The 17,954-nt window shown below is 42.8% G+C and overlaps 1 protein-coding gene across 9 annotated transcripts in view; it reads right to left on the bottom strand.

Annotated features, from left to right (window-relative positions):
* UGGT1 (UDP-glucose glycoprotein glucosyltransferase 1) overlaps positions 1-17,954 on the bottom strand; it is a 116,544-nt gene that overhangs the window by 76,970 nt on the left and 21,620 nt on the right. For 3 of the 9 annotated variants that reach the window (XM_073360120.2, XM_073360118.1, XM_073360117.1), the window contains exons 2-4: positions 11,094-11,232; positions 2,921-3,003; positions 2,390-2,520 (exon numbers count right to left, since the gene is read on the bottom strand). In XM_073360120.2, the coding sequence (XP_073216221.1) occupies positions 2,390-2,520; positions 2,921-3,003; positions 11,094-11,218 (339 nt within the window). In that variant the 5' untranslated portion in view covers positions 11,219-11,232. Of the gene's footprint in view, positions 1-2,389; positions 2,521-2,920; positions 3,006-11,093; positions 11,233-12,532; positions 13,304-17,379; positions 17,743-17,873; positions 17,942-17,954 lie in introns of those variants that run through there. The other 6 variants (XM_073360116.1, XM_073360115.1, XM_073360121.2 and 3 more) reach the window with 5 other exon arrangements.

A 17,954-nucleotide genomic window follows, 5' to 3' on the forward strand; every position in this document is an offset into this window, starting at 1 on the left:
AGCACAGGTGACCATGCAGTCCCCCAAGAATCGTAGAGTGTAGAATGTGTCTACGCTCCTCCTATCATCTCCGTCCCTGAGGTTATCTCAGATTAGAAGGTGAAAAAAAAAAACCACACTCGCAATGACGTTTTCCAAGCTCAGGCAGTCCTCCCACACTGATAGGGCACAGCTTAATGCATGGAAGCATTCAGTGGCAGAGGCCAGAAAAGAATTAAGTGAGCTCAAAGAGCGGAAGCAGGACACGATGCTGAGGCTAATGCGGGAGCAAACTGATGTGATTAACCATCTGTTGGAGCTGCAGGAAAGCCAACAAGAGCACAGACCCCCGCTGCATCCACTGTATAACCGCCTCCCCTCCTCCCAATGTTTCATAGCCTCCTCACCCAGGCGCCCAAGAACGCGGTGGGGGAGGCTCCGGACAACCAACCACTCCACTCCAGAGGATGGCCCAAGCAACAGAAGGCTGTCATTCAAACAGTTTGATTTTTAGTGTAGCTACAATAAGCAATGTGGCCTTGTCCTTCCCTCTTCCCCCACCCCACCCGGGCTACCTTGTCCGTTTTTTGTTTTTTTGTTTTTAATTAAGAAAGAAAGAATGCATGGTTTCAAAACAAATAGTTACTTTATTTCGAAGGGAAGAGGGTGGTTGGCTTACAGAGAATTAATCAGTGAATGGGGTGGGTTTGCAACAAGGAGAAACACACAACTGTCACATGGAAGCCTGGCCAGTCATGAAACTGGTTTTCAAAGCCTCTCTGATGCGCAGGGTGCCTTGCTGTGCTCTTCTAATTGCCCTGGTGTGTGGCTGATCAAAATCGGATGCCAGGCAATTTGCCTCAACCTCCCACCCCGCCATAAACATCTGCCCCTTACTCTCACAGATATTATGGAGCACGCAGCAAGCAGCAATAACAATGGGAATGTTGGTTGCGCTGAGGTCTGACCTAGTCCGCAAACAGCGCCAGCAAGCTTTTAAAAGCCCAAAGGCACATTCTACCACCATTCTGCACTTGCTCAGCCTATAGCTGAACTGCTCCTTACTACTGTCCAGGCTTTGAGCCATGGAAGCAAGGGGTAGGCTGGGGTAGGTGCGACTGCACGGCGCTGCCGACTGGGAGAGCAGCCTGAGGCAGAAGCCTCCAGCTCACATGATATTCCAGGCAGGACTGAATCTCCATGAGACGAAACTTAAAGAAGAGAATGACCTGGAGTCTCTGGCTCCCATTCGGTGCTCTAAGAGGAGAATAGCCATGTCTGTCCAGGCGCCCCTGATCGACCTCACCGAGGTCTGCCAAGAGCACCCAGGAGACGTAAGACGGCCATCAGTCCTACTGCACCGTCTGCTGCGAAGGCAAGGAGCTATTGCTGTGTAGCAATGCAGTACCGCATATGCCAGCAGCACCCAGGAGACGTATGGTGATTGTGAGCTGAGTGGGCTTCATGCTTGCCGTGGCATGGCATCTGCACAGGTAACCCAGGAAAAAAAGGCAGAAAACAATTGTCTGCTGTTGCTTTCACGGAGGGATGGAGGCCTGATGACATGTACTCAAAACCACCCGCGACAGTGTTTTTGCCCCATCGGGCATTGGGAGCTTAACCCAGAAGTCCAATGGGCAGCAGAGACTGCGGGATAGCTACCCACAGTGCACCGTTCTAAGTCGATGCTAGCCACGGTAGTGAGGATGCACTCCGCCAGCTTAATGCGCTTAGCGTGGACATACGCAATCAACTGCATAAAATCGGTTTCTAAAAATCTACTTATATAAAATCGACCTAATTTCATAGTGTAGACATACCCTTAGAGGCAACTATACACTTATCTACCCCATTACTTACAAAGCCCAAATATTTAAAAAGGAATTAGATGCCAAAATCAAAAGGAAAAAAACCCTGGGTCACAGTTAAGTTTGTGCTGTGATAAAAATATTTCTATACACATGAGAATATTAATTATATGAGTATTGTAAAATGTATCTTTGAGGCCTTGCAGGGAGACTTCTGGCAAAACAGTGAAGATTTACATTAATATTTCTAAAGTAAAAGTAAGCAACAAATTTTAAAAATGTTAAGCCATCTGAAAGAAGCTAAACAAGGTACAAACCCCTTTTCGCCTCTTCAGATCTCCATTCATTTCACATCAAAATATTTAAAGTGGTTTAATTACTTTTGAAGTATAAAAGTACTTTTTGTTTTTCCAAAACAAGCTAGGGTTTGACTATGACATGGAATGGAGGCCTTTACTAGTTTGAAAACAAGTGTCAAACTACTTCATCATTTTTATTATCTGAGCCACAAACTTAATGTCTGTAGGTAGCTGAAGTAGCTACTTCCTTCCTGGATCCTATGAAACACAGTCATTGGATGGCTTCCATTGCTTTGTACTAACCTGCTGAAAGGCTTGAATCGTAGCAGAGTAGGAACGTAAAGATAGGGAAAACTTCAACAAGTTCTGCTGCAGTGGTGACAGATTCTGGCAAGCTGCTTTCAGCATTGCATGGTAAGAGGAATAATTAGTACCTGCAAAGCCAGAGCACAAGCAATTAACCTCCATGTGAGACTACTGCAGAAGAGGGCCATTTAACTGTAAATCATGGGTTTTCACAATAACCTATACTGTGAAAAGTGAATGGGACCATTATGTAGTTAAAACCTGAAATAAGGGCCAATCTCACTAAACAATATGAAGTATTACTCCTGTCTTTTTTAGAACCCAGTTCTACAGCTGGATCTGCACTGAGTTCATGTAACTTTAGATGCAACTGCAGGATCAGAACCTAAACATGAGGAGTATGGGAATATAGTTAAGTTGCCAGCTACTTACTAATTACAAAATTACTTTTTCCAAAAAACACAAAAGGAAAATTAATCATCTATGCTGATTAATATCAAGCAAGGAAAAGGGTTTACAGAATCTTACCACCATGATCTGATGATCTAATTTCTTGACTGGCCTCGGCAAAAGTCCAGAATTTCTCTTGACCTTCTTCTGCTAAAAATTCACTGCACAGAGAGGGGGAAAATCTTCAGTAGAACTTGTTTTATGAAGTTTACCTTAAATTACAGTGCTTTATGAAATTGTTAGCTTTTACAGCACATTTAATCCCTGGCATATGTCTGCCCATAAAAGAAAAACAAACATCATTACTAGGAAGGAAGCTAGAAATAGCAGGATTGCTGCAAGTAAGGCTGATTGATAGAATTGTGTAGAGCAGTGGTTCTCAACTAGGGGTATGCATACCTCTGAGGATATGCAGAGGTCTTCCAGGGGGTAGGTACTCAACTCATCTAGATCAGTGTTTCTCAACCTCAGGGCTGCAGCCCCTGGGGGAGGGGCGGGGGTTTAGGGGGACTGCATTAGGAGTCGGCATTAGGAGGTGGCAAGCAGGGCAAATGCCCAGGGCCCCCGTGAAGCTAAGTTACTCTTCAGCTCGCCGGCTTGGGCTTCAGACAAGGCTCACAAGTGAAAAACAGGCTCAAGTATCACACTGAAATGTAAATATTTATATTCCAATTGATTTTTTATAATTATGATAAAAGTGAGAGTCAGAAATTTTTCAGAAATACTGTCCTGTGACACTTCATATTTTTATGTCTGATTTTCTAAGCAAGTAGTTTTTAAGTGAGGTGAAACTTGGGGTATGCAAGACAAATCAGATTTTTGAAAGGGGAACAGTAGTCTGAAAAAGTTGAGAACCACTGGTGGAGAGGATGCTTGTAAAGCACTTATAATTCCCTCACAATCACAAGTACTAAAATGCACAAGTGTACATAACTTGAGGTTTCAATCTATCCCTTTTATGTCTGAGCTAGCAATATGTGTGGGAAAAACCATTTATACAGTGAATAACAGGACATATTTATGTGAATGTTTCGTGGGGTTGTTTTTTTTAAATCTCCCCTATTTCAATAGCCCTGTAACCATTCCTAACAGTCATGATCAATAAAGTAGCTAGATTTTTCTAAAATGAAAAGTTTTGTGCGCTCCAAACACCAGGGGTTTATTTATTTTGACTATGAAATTAAGTAGCAACAGGATAAGATAAAGAGCAAGTTAACCAGGATAGCAATTTGTGTCTAAGTTTCAATCTATTTTGAGCTAATCCTGATTTGAACTTCTTGAGAACAATTGTGCAGCAAATTACTATACCAGTTTCAGTAAATCAAACTGGAGGGAGGATTCAGCACTATAGTTTCACCCACATTCACATCACTCCATAGCTCAGTGCAGAAGCCTGCTCATCAAACACTTAAAATATAATGATCACTTATCCTGAAGGTGTTCATTAGTGTTTGAAATATTTATTTTTGGTTCCGTCTGTTTCCCACTTAATCTCCTATCTCAAGGAGGGCTTCTCCTGTTCCTGCCTCTTGCAGAGATGGAGTACCTATGTCAACGGGAGAAGTCCTCCCGTCTACATAGCACTGTCTACACCCAGGGGTAGGTCAGTTTAATTGTGTCACTCAGGGGTGTGGATTTTTCCAACCTAGTTATACTGACTTAATTTCCTACTGTAGATGTGGTGTAAATGTGGTCTTTTGTATAAGTGTTGTTATGCAGACACATCACATGGTTCAGGCTCATCTGTACCTTTCGAGATATCTGTCTCTCTCCGTGGGCGTGCTTTCTAAGGCTTTGTCTACACTGGAACCTGAATGATGAAACTCTTCTTCAGGGGTGTGGAGAAAAAAAAACAAAACACACCCACCCACCCCTACCTGTGAACGACAAAACTTTTGCCAATGAAAAGCGCCAATGTGAACAGAGCTCTCTCCTGCAGACAAAGCTACCGCCACTTGTTGAGGATGGAAGTTTTGTTAGCAGAAGAGTTCTCTCTCTCACCTGTGGCCAAACAGCGGCTACACTGCGCGCCTTTTAGTGGCACGACTGTAGCGGTACAGCTGTGTCGCTAAAAGGTGCGTAGTGTAGACATAGCCCTAGTGACAGGCCCAGCACCTGCTCTTAGAGTGGAATCTCAATTCACCTTTCTCCCCTCCCCCCTACTTTAGATGGGCTCCTGGTTATGGCACCCTGTTTACCAACCAGGCCAAACTGGTTTTGATGTCAGCCGAAGACTTTCCTTCAGGAGCTATGATCAGTATAAAAATGCATGGACACCAGACCGCTTCTTCAAAACTTACTAAATCAATGCCAGCAGGGATCATTTTCCGTCCTATTTTTAGCAACCCGAATAGCAAACTGTGTCTAAAGCAAACTCTTAAATACTTATTTAGGAATCTAACTTCAGGTCCCTTTTTTAAAAGAAAATCTTGGCCAGAAAATCAGGAACAGCTTTCTGACAAGAGACCTATTAAGCTGTAGAATAATCTATCAAGGTTCCAATTCTGATGATTCCATTAAATCTTAAAGTGAGGTAATGAAGATCCTAACTTTACTATCTCCCACCGATAGAACTCAGATTTTTTACTATCAAGAATATTTAATACCTACTTTACCATTGGGACTTTCTCCATAACCTCATTTTGTTTAGACTTTGAAGGGCTTAGTCTCAGCTTTATATGCACTGAGGTAGGAACATACTGTACCATCCTTTGTGTCAACTACACTTAATCTTGTTTCTTAAAATGCCTTTGTCACGGTATTTCTCTTAATTTCAAGGCCCTCTCCACCCCCAGTGTTTTTAACAGCTCTTTAAAAGCTTTAAATTAATAACTTGTTTCCTTGCTTAAAAATGTTTTCCTGTTTTGATGGGCAAATTGATTTTTTTATTGGAGAATTTCTCAGGAGCACTATACTCCTGGCATATTTCTTCTTAAACAGTTAGGCATTCCTAAATGTTATAAGGACTTTCATGTCCACAGACCCTGGTGATAAATATGTATTAAAAACTGACATTACATAAGAGAAAGGTGGTTAGATTTTGGGCCTATAGACCTGTATCATTTTCCTGTAAATGTTTCTTTAAAGTTCTTATTCAAAATATTCTTTAAATAAAAAAATAAATAAATATAAATAAAACCCTTGGGGGTGGGGGGAGGAAATATATTAACACAGGTGTGTAATACTCTGACCAAGTGTTGATTCATGACACAGAACTTATCCAAAGGAATGTCTATCAAGTGTGTGGGAATATTTCCCCCCTCCCCTCACCTACAAAAAGCGCAGTGATCATGTTTAATTTGCAAAGTTAGGAAAGAGACTTAAATCCAGGACCTCTATGGTGGCATTCTCAGAAATGCTTCCAGTTCCATACACAGGTCCAGGTAGGCAGGCAGAGCTTCAGAGTCTCAATGCGTGGATGAGACGATGGTGTAGAGAGGAGGGGTTTAGATTTATTACGAACTGGGGAAACTTTTGGGGTAGGGGGAGCTGATACAAGAAGGATGGGCTCCACCTAAACCAAAGTGGATCCAGACTGCTGGCACTTAACATTAAAAAGGTTGCAGAGCAGTTTTTAAACTAAGAGATGGGGGAAAGCCGACTGCTGCAGAGGTGCACGTGGATCGGACAGAAACTTCTCTTAAGAGGAGAGTCTATTGATAGAAATTCTCTAGGTTTTAGTCAGGAGGAGAGGATAGAGGATTAAGTATGGGCCAGATCAGACAAGAAACATTCACATAAAGAATCCGACACATCAGAAAAGGGCAGACAAATAAACAGTGACAAGTTTTTTAAAAGTGCTTGTACACAAATGCTAGAAGTCTAATAATAAGATGGTTGAACTGGAGCGCCTCGTGTTAAAGGAGGCTATTGATATAATAGGCATCACAGAAACCTGGTGAAGTGAGGACAATCAATGGGACACAATCATTCCGGGGTACAAAATATATCGGAAGGACAGAACAGGTTGTGTGTTTGGGGGGAGGGGAGATGGCACTATAAGTGAAAGAAAATGTAGAATCAAATGAAATAGAAATCTTAAAGGAATCCACATGTTCCACAGAATCTCTATTGTGACAAAAGCTCTGTCCTTGTCTCCGTGGGTCCCGCGATTCCTGGTGGATTTCGCAAGCCTCAGAGGCTCACTGTGACCCTCCACGTAACCCGTCTCTCTCTAGAGACAAGGGTCACAGTCTACTGAGCCATTATCATATGCCAGCGAGGGAGGTGAGGAGAAGCTATCCTCCCTTGCACAGTCTCTGTCTCCCAGTCTCTATGATTAATTGGGGGGGAAGGGGGGAGCCCGAGCCCGGGCCCGCCCTCTACTCCAGGCTCCAGCCCAGGGACCCTAATAGTATCAGCTATGGTAGCTGACCTTTTAGAAACCTGACATGTGCAATTCCCTGGGCTACTTCCCCACAGCAGCCCTCGCTTCCTGAGGCTCCACTTCACCCTTGCCTCAGGGCCTCCTTCTTGTGCCTGATATGGTGTGTACTGTTCAGTCTCTCCAACAGCGCAACTTCCTCCCACAGCTCCTGACATGCACACCCACCTGACTGACTGGGAGGCTTTTAACTAGTTTCAGCCTGTCCCTGATTGCCAGGTTGATAGGAACACCTGAAGCCATTCTCCCTGCATTCTGGAAAGTTCTTAATTGGCCCCAGATGTCTTAAATGGCAGCTGCTCTAGGTCAATTAACTTATCCTGGCACCAGGGATTTGTTTAGCCTGCAGCTAATATATCTATCTCCCACTACTTTTTCTGTAGCCATCTGGCCTTGCCCCGTCACAGTATGGATAGTAATTCCATGCTCCTAATAAGAATATAACAGCAGGGATCTATTATCGACCACCTGACCAAGACAGTGATAGTGGCAATGAAATGCTAAGGGAGATTAGAGAGGCTACCAAATAAAGAAAACAATGATAGTGTGGGATTTCAATTATCCCCATATTGACTGGATACATCACCTCAGGATGAAATGCAAACACAAAATTTTTCGATACTTTAAATGACTGCTTCTTGGAGCAGCTTGTACAGGAACCCCACAACGGGAGAGGCAATTCTCGATCTAGTCCTGAGTGCAGCACAGGATCTGGTCCAAGAGGTAATTATAACAGGACCGCTTGGAAATAGTGACCATAATATAACAACATTTAACATTCCTGTGGTGGGAAGAACACCTCAACAGCCCAACACTGTGGCATTTAATTTCAGAAAAATGAGGAGGTTAGTTAAACAGAAATTAAAAGGTACAGTGACTAGAGTCAAATCCCTGCAAGCTGCATGGACACTTTTCAAAGACACCATAATAGAGGCTCAACTTAAATGTATACTCCAAATTAAAAAACACAGTAAAAGAACTAAAAAAGAGCCACCGTGGCTTAACAACCACGTAAAAGAAGCAGTGAGAGATAAAAAGGCATCTTTTAACAAGTGGAAGTCAAATCCTAGTGAGGTAAATAGAAAGGAGCATAAACACTGCCAAATTAAATGTAAAAATGTAATAAGGAAAGCCAAAAAGGAGTTTGAAGAACAGCTAGCCAAAAACTCAAAAGGTAATAACAAAATGTTTTTTAAATACATCACAAGCAGGAAGCCTGCCAAACAACCAGTGGGGCCCCTGGACGATCAAGATACAAAAGGAGCACTTAAAGATGATCAAGTCATCACAGAGAAACTAAATGAATTCTTTGCTTCAGTCTTCATGGCTGAGGATGTTAGGGAGATTCCCAACCTGAGCCGTCTTTTGTAGGTGACAAATCGGAGGAATTGTCACAGATTGAAGTGTCACTAGAGGAGGTTTTGGAATTAATTGAGCAACTTAATAGTAACAAGTCACCGGGACCAGATGGCATTCACCCAAGAGTTCTGAAAGAACTCAAATGTGAAATTGTGGAACTATTAACTATGGTTTGTAACCTGTCCTTTAAATCAGCTTCTGTACCCAATGACTGGAAGACAGCTAATGTAACGCCAATATTTAAGAAGGGCTCTAGAGGTGATCCTGGCAATTACAGACCGGTAAGTCAGTACTGGGCAAATTAGTTAAAACAATAGTAAAGAACATAAATTGTTGTGCAAAAGTCAACATGGTTTCTGTAAAGGGAGATCATGTCTTACTAATCTATTAGAGCTCTTTGAGGGGGTCAACAAACATGTGGACAAGGGGGATCCAGTGGACATAGTGTACTTAGATTTCCAGAAAGCCTTTGACAAGGTCCGTCCCCAAAGGCTCTTATGTAAATTAAGTTGTCATGGGATAAGAGGGAAGATCCTTTCATGGATTGAGAACTGGTTAAAAGACAGGGAACAAAGGGTAGGAATAAATGGTAAATTTTCAGAATGGAGAGGGGTAACTAGTGGTGTTCCCCAAGGGTCAGTCCTAGGACCAATCCTCTTCAACTTATTCATAAATGATCTGAAGAAAGGGGTAAACAGTGAGGTGGCAAAGTTTGCAGATGATACTAAACTGCTCAAGATAGTTAAGACCAAAGCAGATTGTGAAGAACTTCAAAAAGATCTCTCAAAACTAAGTGATTGGGCAACAAAATGGCAAATGAAATTTAATGAGGATAAATGTAAAGTAATGCACATTGGAAAAAATAACCCCAACTATACATACAATACAATGGGGACTAATTTAGCTACAACTAATCAGGAGAAAGATCTTGGCGTCATCGTGGATAGTTCTGTGAAGACGTCCAGGCAGGGTGCAGCGGCAGTCAAAAAAAGTAAACGGGATGTTAGGAATTGTTAAAAAAGGGATAGAGAATAAGATAAGAGAATATCTTATTGCCCTTATATAAATCCATGGTACGCCCACATCTTGAATACTGCGTACAGATGTGATCCCCTCATCTCAAAAAAGATATACTGGCGTTAGAAAACGTTCAAAAAAGGGCAACTAAAATGATGAGGGGTTTGGAATGGGTCCCATATGAGAAGATGCTAGGACTTTTCAGCTTGGAACTAAGGGGGGATATGATAGAGGTATATAAAGTCACGAGTGGTGTGGAGAAAGTGAATAAGGGAAAGTTATTTACTTGTTCCCATAATACAAGATCTAGGGGCCACCAAATGAAATTAATGGGCAGCAGGTTTAAAACAAATAAAAGGAAGTTCTTCTTCACTCAGCGCACAGTCAACCTGTGGAACTCCTTGCCTGAGGAGGTTGTGAAGGCTAGGATTATAAAAGGGTTTAAAAGAGAACTGGATAAATTCATGGAGGTTAAGTCCATTAATGGCTATTAGCCAGGATGGGTAAGGAATTGTGTCCCTAGCCTCTCTTTGTCAGAGGGTGGAGATGGATGGCAGCAGAGAGATCAATTTGATCACTACCTGTTAGGTTCAGTCCCTCTTGGGCACCTGGCATTGGCCACTGTCGGTAGATAGGATACTGGGCTGGATGGACCTTTGGTCTGACCCAATATGGCCATTCTTATGTTCAAGTTTGGTTATAAGGACCTTAAACAGCACTGATAACTTAACCCAAGATCGTGCTAGTTGTTTGTGGTGCTTATGGTCAGTGAATGGGTGGGTGTCTCTCTTCCCTTCACAAATTCTTCTAAATTAACATCCCTGCACTGTTTCCTTCATCTTTTTGATATCAAAATGCATTTGAATTAAACCCAACCTGTTGTCAATCATTCAGCACATAATGTATGACACCTTTAATTCATTTTCAGCAAAGACTGTATGGGTATACCAGCATATTTTCAAATCAGAACTACATGAGAATACATGGCATAGCTTCACTGCTCAGATGGGGAGGCAGGTGCTCTCTGGACACATTTATGAGGCTGAATGCTACGGTTGGCAAGAGCCCAGAAGTCAGAGGTGCTGACAAGCAGGCTGCCTCAACTGGCTGGAGTTCTCTAATGATGAAGCGGGAAACAGTGCACTGATAATCTAGCTAGAAGAACAGCAGTGGGAGTGATGGGGTCGGGGTACTAATGTTGCTCCCCTCTACCATATACCAGCCTGTTAACATAAGCACAGGAAAAATGGGACATGAGAGCAGAACTATTCATCAAGTCCACAATACTGGGGGGGGGGGGACTGAGTAAACAGATTTAGACACAGCACATTAGTGCTTACATCTAGTTACTAAGGTATGCTGACAAATACCATTTAATACTCTTCTAGGATTTACTATACTGTGTGTGTGTGAGATTTAGCCCACAAGCTAGCATTTTTATTCTTCTACATTTCAGATTTGTGAATGAAAACTAACAGCCTGTATGCTTACCTTGCTTCCAGTAACAAAGGGGTTGACAACCACTTTGTAGTCAGGGACGTTGTCACTGCTTTAGAATCTGCCTTTGCTAGAGAAGAGCTGAACCAGATTCCAAGAAGTGCAATAAAAATTCCCATTTTATAGAAAATGCCTAGAGGGGAAATAAAGAAATAAAGTTTGTCTCTGAAACATTCCATTTATAATGTCTAGGGGGCGTTGTACAGAGTCCTAGTCCACCTAAAATGTAAGTCCAGGTTCTATTTGAAATTGAATGGCCTGTGTTATGCAGGAAGTCAGGCTAGATCATAATAGTCCTTCCTGGGCTTAAAATCCAAGAACCTAAGAATATTAGGAGACAAGGATTGTAAGATTAGACGCCTCAGCTACAGCCAGGACTAAAATCATGGGAACACAAGGGCATGATAACCAGCTTTTTTGCACATTTATTCCTAGATTTGAAGGTCAGAAGAGACCACTGTGATCATCTACTCTGACCTCCTACATAATATAGGCCACTGAACTTCACCAAAATAATTGCTGTTTGAATTACAGCAAGGGTTCTCAATCTTTTTCTTTCTGAGGCCCCCCAAACATGCTATAAAGACTCCATGGCCCACATGTGACAACAACGGTTTATCTGCATGAAAAGCCAGGCTGACCTTAGGTGGTAGCAAGCAGGGCAACTCCCAGGGCCCCACACCATAGGGGGGCCCTCGAAGCTAAGCTGCTCAGGCTTCAGCTTGAGGCCCGGTTGGCAGAGCTCAGGGCAGTGGGGCTTTGGCTTTCTGCCCCTGGGCCCCAGTGAGTCTATTGCTGGCCTTGCTTAGTGAACCCCCTGAAACCTGCTCACAGCCCCCCAGGAGGCCTCAGACCCCTGGTTGAGAACTGCTGAACTACAGCATATGTTTTAGAAAAACTTCCAATCTTGATTTAAAAATTGTCAGTGATGGAAAATCTACCACAACTCTTGGTAAATTGATCCAATGGCTAATTATCCTCACTGTTAGAAACTTATGCTTTATTTCCAATGTAAATTTTGTCTAACTCCAACTTCAAGCCAGTGCATTTTGTTAGACTACTGTCTGCTAGATTAAAGAGCCAATTATCAAATTTCTTTCCCCATGTAGATACTTATACACTGATCAGTTCACCCTTTAACCTTCTTTGTTAAGAAGCTCAGTCTGTTTAGCTTGAGACTGTCACCATAAGGTATGTTTTCCAATCCTTTAATCTTTCTTGTGGCTCTTCTTTGAGCCCTCTCCAATTTAAAATCCTTCTTTAACTGTGGACAGCACAACTGGACACAGTATTCCAGTAGTTGTCACACCAGTGCCAAATACCAACTCAAGTTACCCTCCCCACCCTACTCAAGATTCCCGTTTATGCATCCAAGTACTGCATTAGCCCTTCTGGCCATAGTGTCTCACTGGGTTATCGTGGTGGATATTCACCTGGACATGGACTCCAAGTCTTTTTCAGAGTCTCTACTTCCCAGGATAGAGTCCCCCATCCTGTAAGTAAGAGCTACATTCTTTGTTCCTAGCTGTATACATTTATATTTGGCCATATTAAAATACATTGATTGTTTGCATCCAGAATACCAAGAGATCCAGAATGCTTTCAGACCTGTCCTCTTCATTATTTGCTATTCCCACATTTATGTAATCTACTAAACTGCAGTGATATGTTTGTTCTCCATGAGCTGGAAGAAATGTCAAATAGCATAGGGCTAAGTAACGATCCCTGCAGGCCCCCACTAGAAACACACCTGCTTCATGATGATTCCCATTTACAATTACATTTGGAGACCTATCAGCCAGTTTTTAATCCATTTACTGTGTACCATATTGTTTTGTATGCCAACTAAAATGCCCTATGGGAGTCTAGGTATATTACAAACAGATTACCTTTATCAACCAGTTGAAATCTCATCAAAAGCACAAAAAATAGTTTGACAGGATCTACCTCCCATAAACCCATGCTGATTGGCATTAATTATATTACTCACCCTCTAATTCTGTGTGTCCTGTATCAGTTCTACATTTTTACTGCCAGAGACCCCTCCTCACATACAGTGTGCCCTAAAAAGGCATTCTACAAACTGGTCAAATTTAAATCAGGTGTAAGACTAAGTTTCTGACTCTTTATGAGAGGTTTCAGAGTAACAGCCGTGTTAGTCTGTATTTGCAAAAAGAAAAGGAGTACTTGTGGCACCTTAGAGACTAACCAATTTATTTGAGCATGAGCTTTCGTGAGCTACAGCTCACTTCATCGGATGCATACCATGGAAACTGCAGCAGACTTTATATACACGCAGAGAATATGAAACAATACCTCCTCCCACCCCACTGTCCTGCTGGTAATAGCTTCTCTAAAGTGATCATCAGGTTGGGCCATTTCCAGCACAAATCCAGGTTTGTGGATCACCAGCAGGAGAGTGAATTTGTGTGGGGGGGTGGAGGGTGAGAAAAGGGGTGGAGGGTGATGATCACTTTAGAGAAGCTATTACCAGCAGGACAGTGGGGTGGGAGGAGGTATTGTTTCATATTCTCTGCGTGTATATAAAGTCTGCTGCAGTTTCCACGGTATGCATCCGATGAAGTGAGCTGTAGCTCACGAAAGCTCATGCTCAAATAAATTGGTTAGTCTCTAAGGTGCCACAAGTACTCCTTTTCTTTTGACTCTTTATGGTTATTAAAAATCCTACACCCATTTCATAACTGTAGAGATTTATTGCTAGTGTCCTGACCAAAGTCAGATTCTAGGGTGATGGGAGCCAGATAAGATTACATAGAAGGCCCAGTTAGATTCAGTGGGTCCCTTCACTCAGGGATACTCTTTCCAAGGAGTCAAGGGCCCTCAATTCTCTCTGGAGGCTGACTTAAGGATGAGGGCCCTACGGACAAATAAACTGGGGACCCTAATGGAAGGCCACGCTATAGTTTACAAGACACGTGCCATGGAAATGATGCCATTATATCCTCTCTTCTGCCCCATCCATTCACCATGTTGCAGCTAATGTTAACTTTCCCATGATGACTGAGCCTCACCCCAAGTCTCAAATTCTTCCATTAGCTTTCTGTCTCATTCCTCCAAAGTTCAAACTCCTTAGCCTCATTTACTAAATGCTACATGGGGCCACCCCCACTCTGCTTACATCATGGCTCTCACTCCTCTCCTCCTTTTGCAAAATTTAATTTTGGTTTAATTAAAATGTATCCACCCATAACTCTGGGCACATTACACTCCACCCACCTCTTAGAATGTGATTTCTGCATCTTTTTCATGCTGCTGTCTGCCAGTAACAGCTTTCCTTTTCCACTATGCCAAACCAGCTCACTCTGATCCTTTAAAGTCACTTTTTTTCAGCTAACATTCCACCAGTAACAACCCTCCCTCTGCTCTTACTTCATTATGTGATCCTTGACTTTGATTAAGTTAAAAGAAATAAACCCTTAGAATAAATGTGTCCTCCACAACTGCATAATCACGGTATATGTTTGCCCTTGGGAAGTAGCCGAGTTGGCAGCATGTGAGATTGCTGCAGCACTTCACTTTGGGCTTTCTCCTCCCACACTGTAAACAGTCAACATTGTCGTCTAACCCCCTACTTCCATGGACTTTAACAGAAGCTCACATGATGGGCCCTTCCTATCCCAAACTATTGCATATCGTTGCAGTGTACGGTTAAACAAATCTCATTCCAGTGATGACTCTGTGGAAACAAAACTTAAAATCTCACTCAGGTCAACTCCTCCTTCCAAAGTCAATTTTAGTTCTGTGGAGTTTATTGTGGGGGAATCTTTTGAGTAGAACCTTGTCTTTTAAGGTTTCATCTACTGCACATGTACAATTAAAGATCTCATGCCATTTGTTTTTTGGTCAGGTAAAGGCATGCCCTCATGTTCTTGAAATAAACCTTCCTATCCTTCATAAAGATGGGGCAGATCTCTTATTATAGTTTTGATATGTAACAGAAAAATGAACTCTGTCCTGTCTAGTGAGTATGCTGGCACAGCAGCAGACAATCTGTCATGGACAAAACCACCCCTGCTGTGGAGATGCCGTACATGGTTGTTAATAATAATAAGACAATGCATGAACTATTCTGGTCAATGGTGGACAGCAGAACTCCTAGGAAACCAACCAACCTGGTCAGAAACATGGGGGCTGGCCTGAGAATGATGAAGGGGTTGAGCTCCCTGAATATGGTAATAGCATGAATGACTGAGACACACAGAACTTGCCATGGTCTCTGTGAGACAACTGAAAGGAGAATAGGCTGACCTCAGACACTATAAAGTAGGTGTTTGTTTCATTTTAAAATAGTCTTACTTTGTTTTTAATAAAGCTGCTGAACTGTACTGGAAATGCAATTTCCTCCTTAGAGAAAGAAGCAAGCAGATGGCAAGACCCTTGGGTATGGGGTAAGTTACAGAGGTCTGTGAACCTTTACACTATACTCTGGAATCTGTCTAGAAATCAGACACTCACAGGATTACACTCCAGGGAAAGGCCCCACCCTTGGGCAGCAACTCAAAGACCAAAAGAAGGGACACAGATATTTATTTAGAATTAATAACTAATAAGAGACCTATTCAAGGCTCTGGGAACTCTAAAACATTGACAATACAAATTAAGTCCCTGCAGCATTTAAATCAATTCAGCAAGAGCTCAACCTGCCCCTTCGAAAATCTCCTTTCTACGTGTTCACATAGGAAGCACAACCTCAATCTTCTCCAAAAACACATCAAACAGCTGTCTTGTGCAGCATGGCCGGAAGGTCTCCAAATTCCAACTATTTTAGACCAAGGATCATTGATGTTATACATCTATATAGGACCCAGTTTGGGAAACATTTATTAATGTGAATAAGCACATTGGTAAAACGGGCTGTTATTTGTAGCCTGTTTTAGAATCTGTGGGAATGAAAAGCAATATATACAGGTCAAATATGAACTGTGTCTGAAGCAGAACCTGGCACAAGAGAGTTTGCCCCTGTGAAGTCCATGTTCTTAAGCATGGATCTGGCAGGATGTCAGCAGGTGAACAGATTCCTCTCAAACCCCTCATTCTGGAGCTCAGATAGAACACATTGGGGTGATAACAGATATGCCATACGTGTTATGACCTACTCCTAAACACTCTGCAAGAATAGCAAAGGCTGGGAGATAGCGCCAAGAGGCATCCTATAAAAAGGAACCAGGAGAAATTGACAGACACTGACACATAACAGAAGTTGCAAAATAAGGGTATCCACATACAGGTGTGTCACAATCACTAATAAATACTGTTTAATTAGATATCATGTATTTGGTACTGTATACTTTCTCTGTAACTTGTAGCTAAATTCCATGTATCCTGAGGCACAGCTGATGGGAATAACAGGCTAGGAACCATCAGACTCCCTCATAACTGCTACTAAGCCTTCACAGTTAAGTCAGGACAAACCCAGGTTTCTTTTCTGCATTGGACATCCACCATCACAGCCCCTCATTAAGTCCAGTAGAAATGGAGATCTGGATATTCACTTCAGTGACTGTATTTGTGTATGTTCCAAAGGCACTGGTGAGACCACAAACCTAATAAATAAGGTGTCTGACTAGAACCACTACTTTGAAAACAAATTATTTGCTTTAACAGGATGGAGATCCCTTCTAACAAACAACCTAGCTCTTTTGAGTTCTAGACCCTAAAGAACTTTACAAAAATAAGTATAATATCTCCATTTTATAGATATTGAAACCGAGGTTAAGTACTTGTGCAAAGTCACACTATGAGCCACAGACAGTGTTGGAATTTGGGCCCAGATGTTCCGACTCCTAGTCTAGTATCCAAATTTGTTTCCACATAGTGCATTTTAAAATCAAATATAAATGAACCTGTAAATCGTATTTCTTCATTAATAATAAAGGGGGAGATTTTCAGACAGAAAGAGGAGGGAGATGCCTAACTCCAATTGACTTTCAGTTGGAGTTAGATTGCTCAACTCCCCAGTGTGCCTTTGAAAATCTCCCCCAAATGGTTTCAGATGTGTGAATAAAAAACAGGACAGCATTAGCATGGTTTGGAAACTAAATATATTTCCACTGAAGCTAAAAGCCTGTGACCACATTAACACAATGTACAAGACTGTACAAGATGCTCAATACAGGAAGCCATGCTCTTTAGTCCATGTATCATAACAGGAGTGTCAAGGACTGTTGTGGTGCAGAGTTGCTCCATCCCATAATGTGTTTTCTGCACTATTGGTAATTTGTTCAAACAGAAATGAACTGCGATGCAATGCATGACTCACTGTAACCCCCTGAGTTCCAAGCCACGCTAATATCAGGTAGCACTTTACATCCTGAATGTGCAAACAGACACGGCTTGCACAGGTAACGCTCTCCCATTACAGCACAGTCCTTGTCCCAGACTCTGTGCTGGCCAGCCCCACGGATGCCAAGCTGAACAACGGCAAGCACAGCAGATGGCAAGTGACACAGAAGATAGTCAGCGGGAACCCGCGAGGTGTGAACCAGGGCGAAGCCCGGCCCCAAAACTCCGTCCATGCAGAAGGGCTGCAGGGACACACGAGCTGTGACCTGCCAAACATCACGCTGCGCCAGAGACCTGCCCGGCCACAGACACTGCCCGGGGTCTGCCTCCCCGCGACAAAGCTGGATCCCCTCTCCACCCCGCACGGAAACGGCAGGCTCCCCCTGTTCCTCACCCCAGCCCCCACAGAGAAGGAGCTGCCCCATACGGGCAGGGACAGCCTAGCCCAGCCCCCGCGTGAGGGACACGGACCGGCCGGCTCTGTTGGCGCCGAGGGGCCGCTCGACCCAGCGCGTGACCCGCACTCCAAAGGAGGGGGCACGCACTGCCTAA

The sequence above is a fragment of the Lepidochelys kempii genome, chromosome 9 (genome assembly GCF_965140285.1).
Source record: "Lepidochelys kempii isolate rLepKem1 chromosome 9, rLepKem1.hap1, whole genome shotgun sequence".
NCBI lineage: Eukaryota > Metazoa > Chordata > Testudines > Cheloniidae > Lepidochelys > Lepidochelys kempii.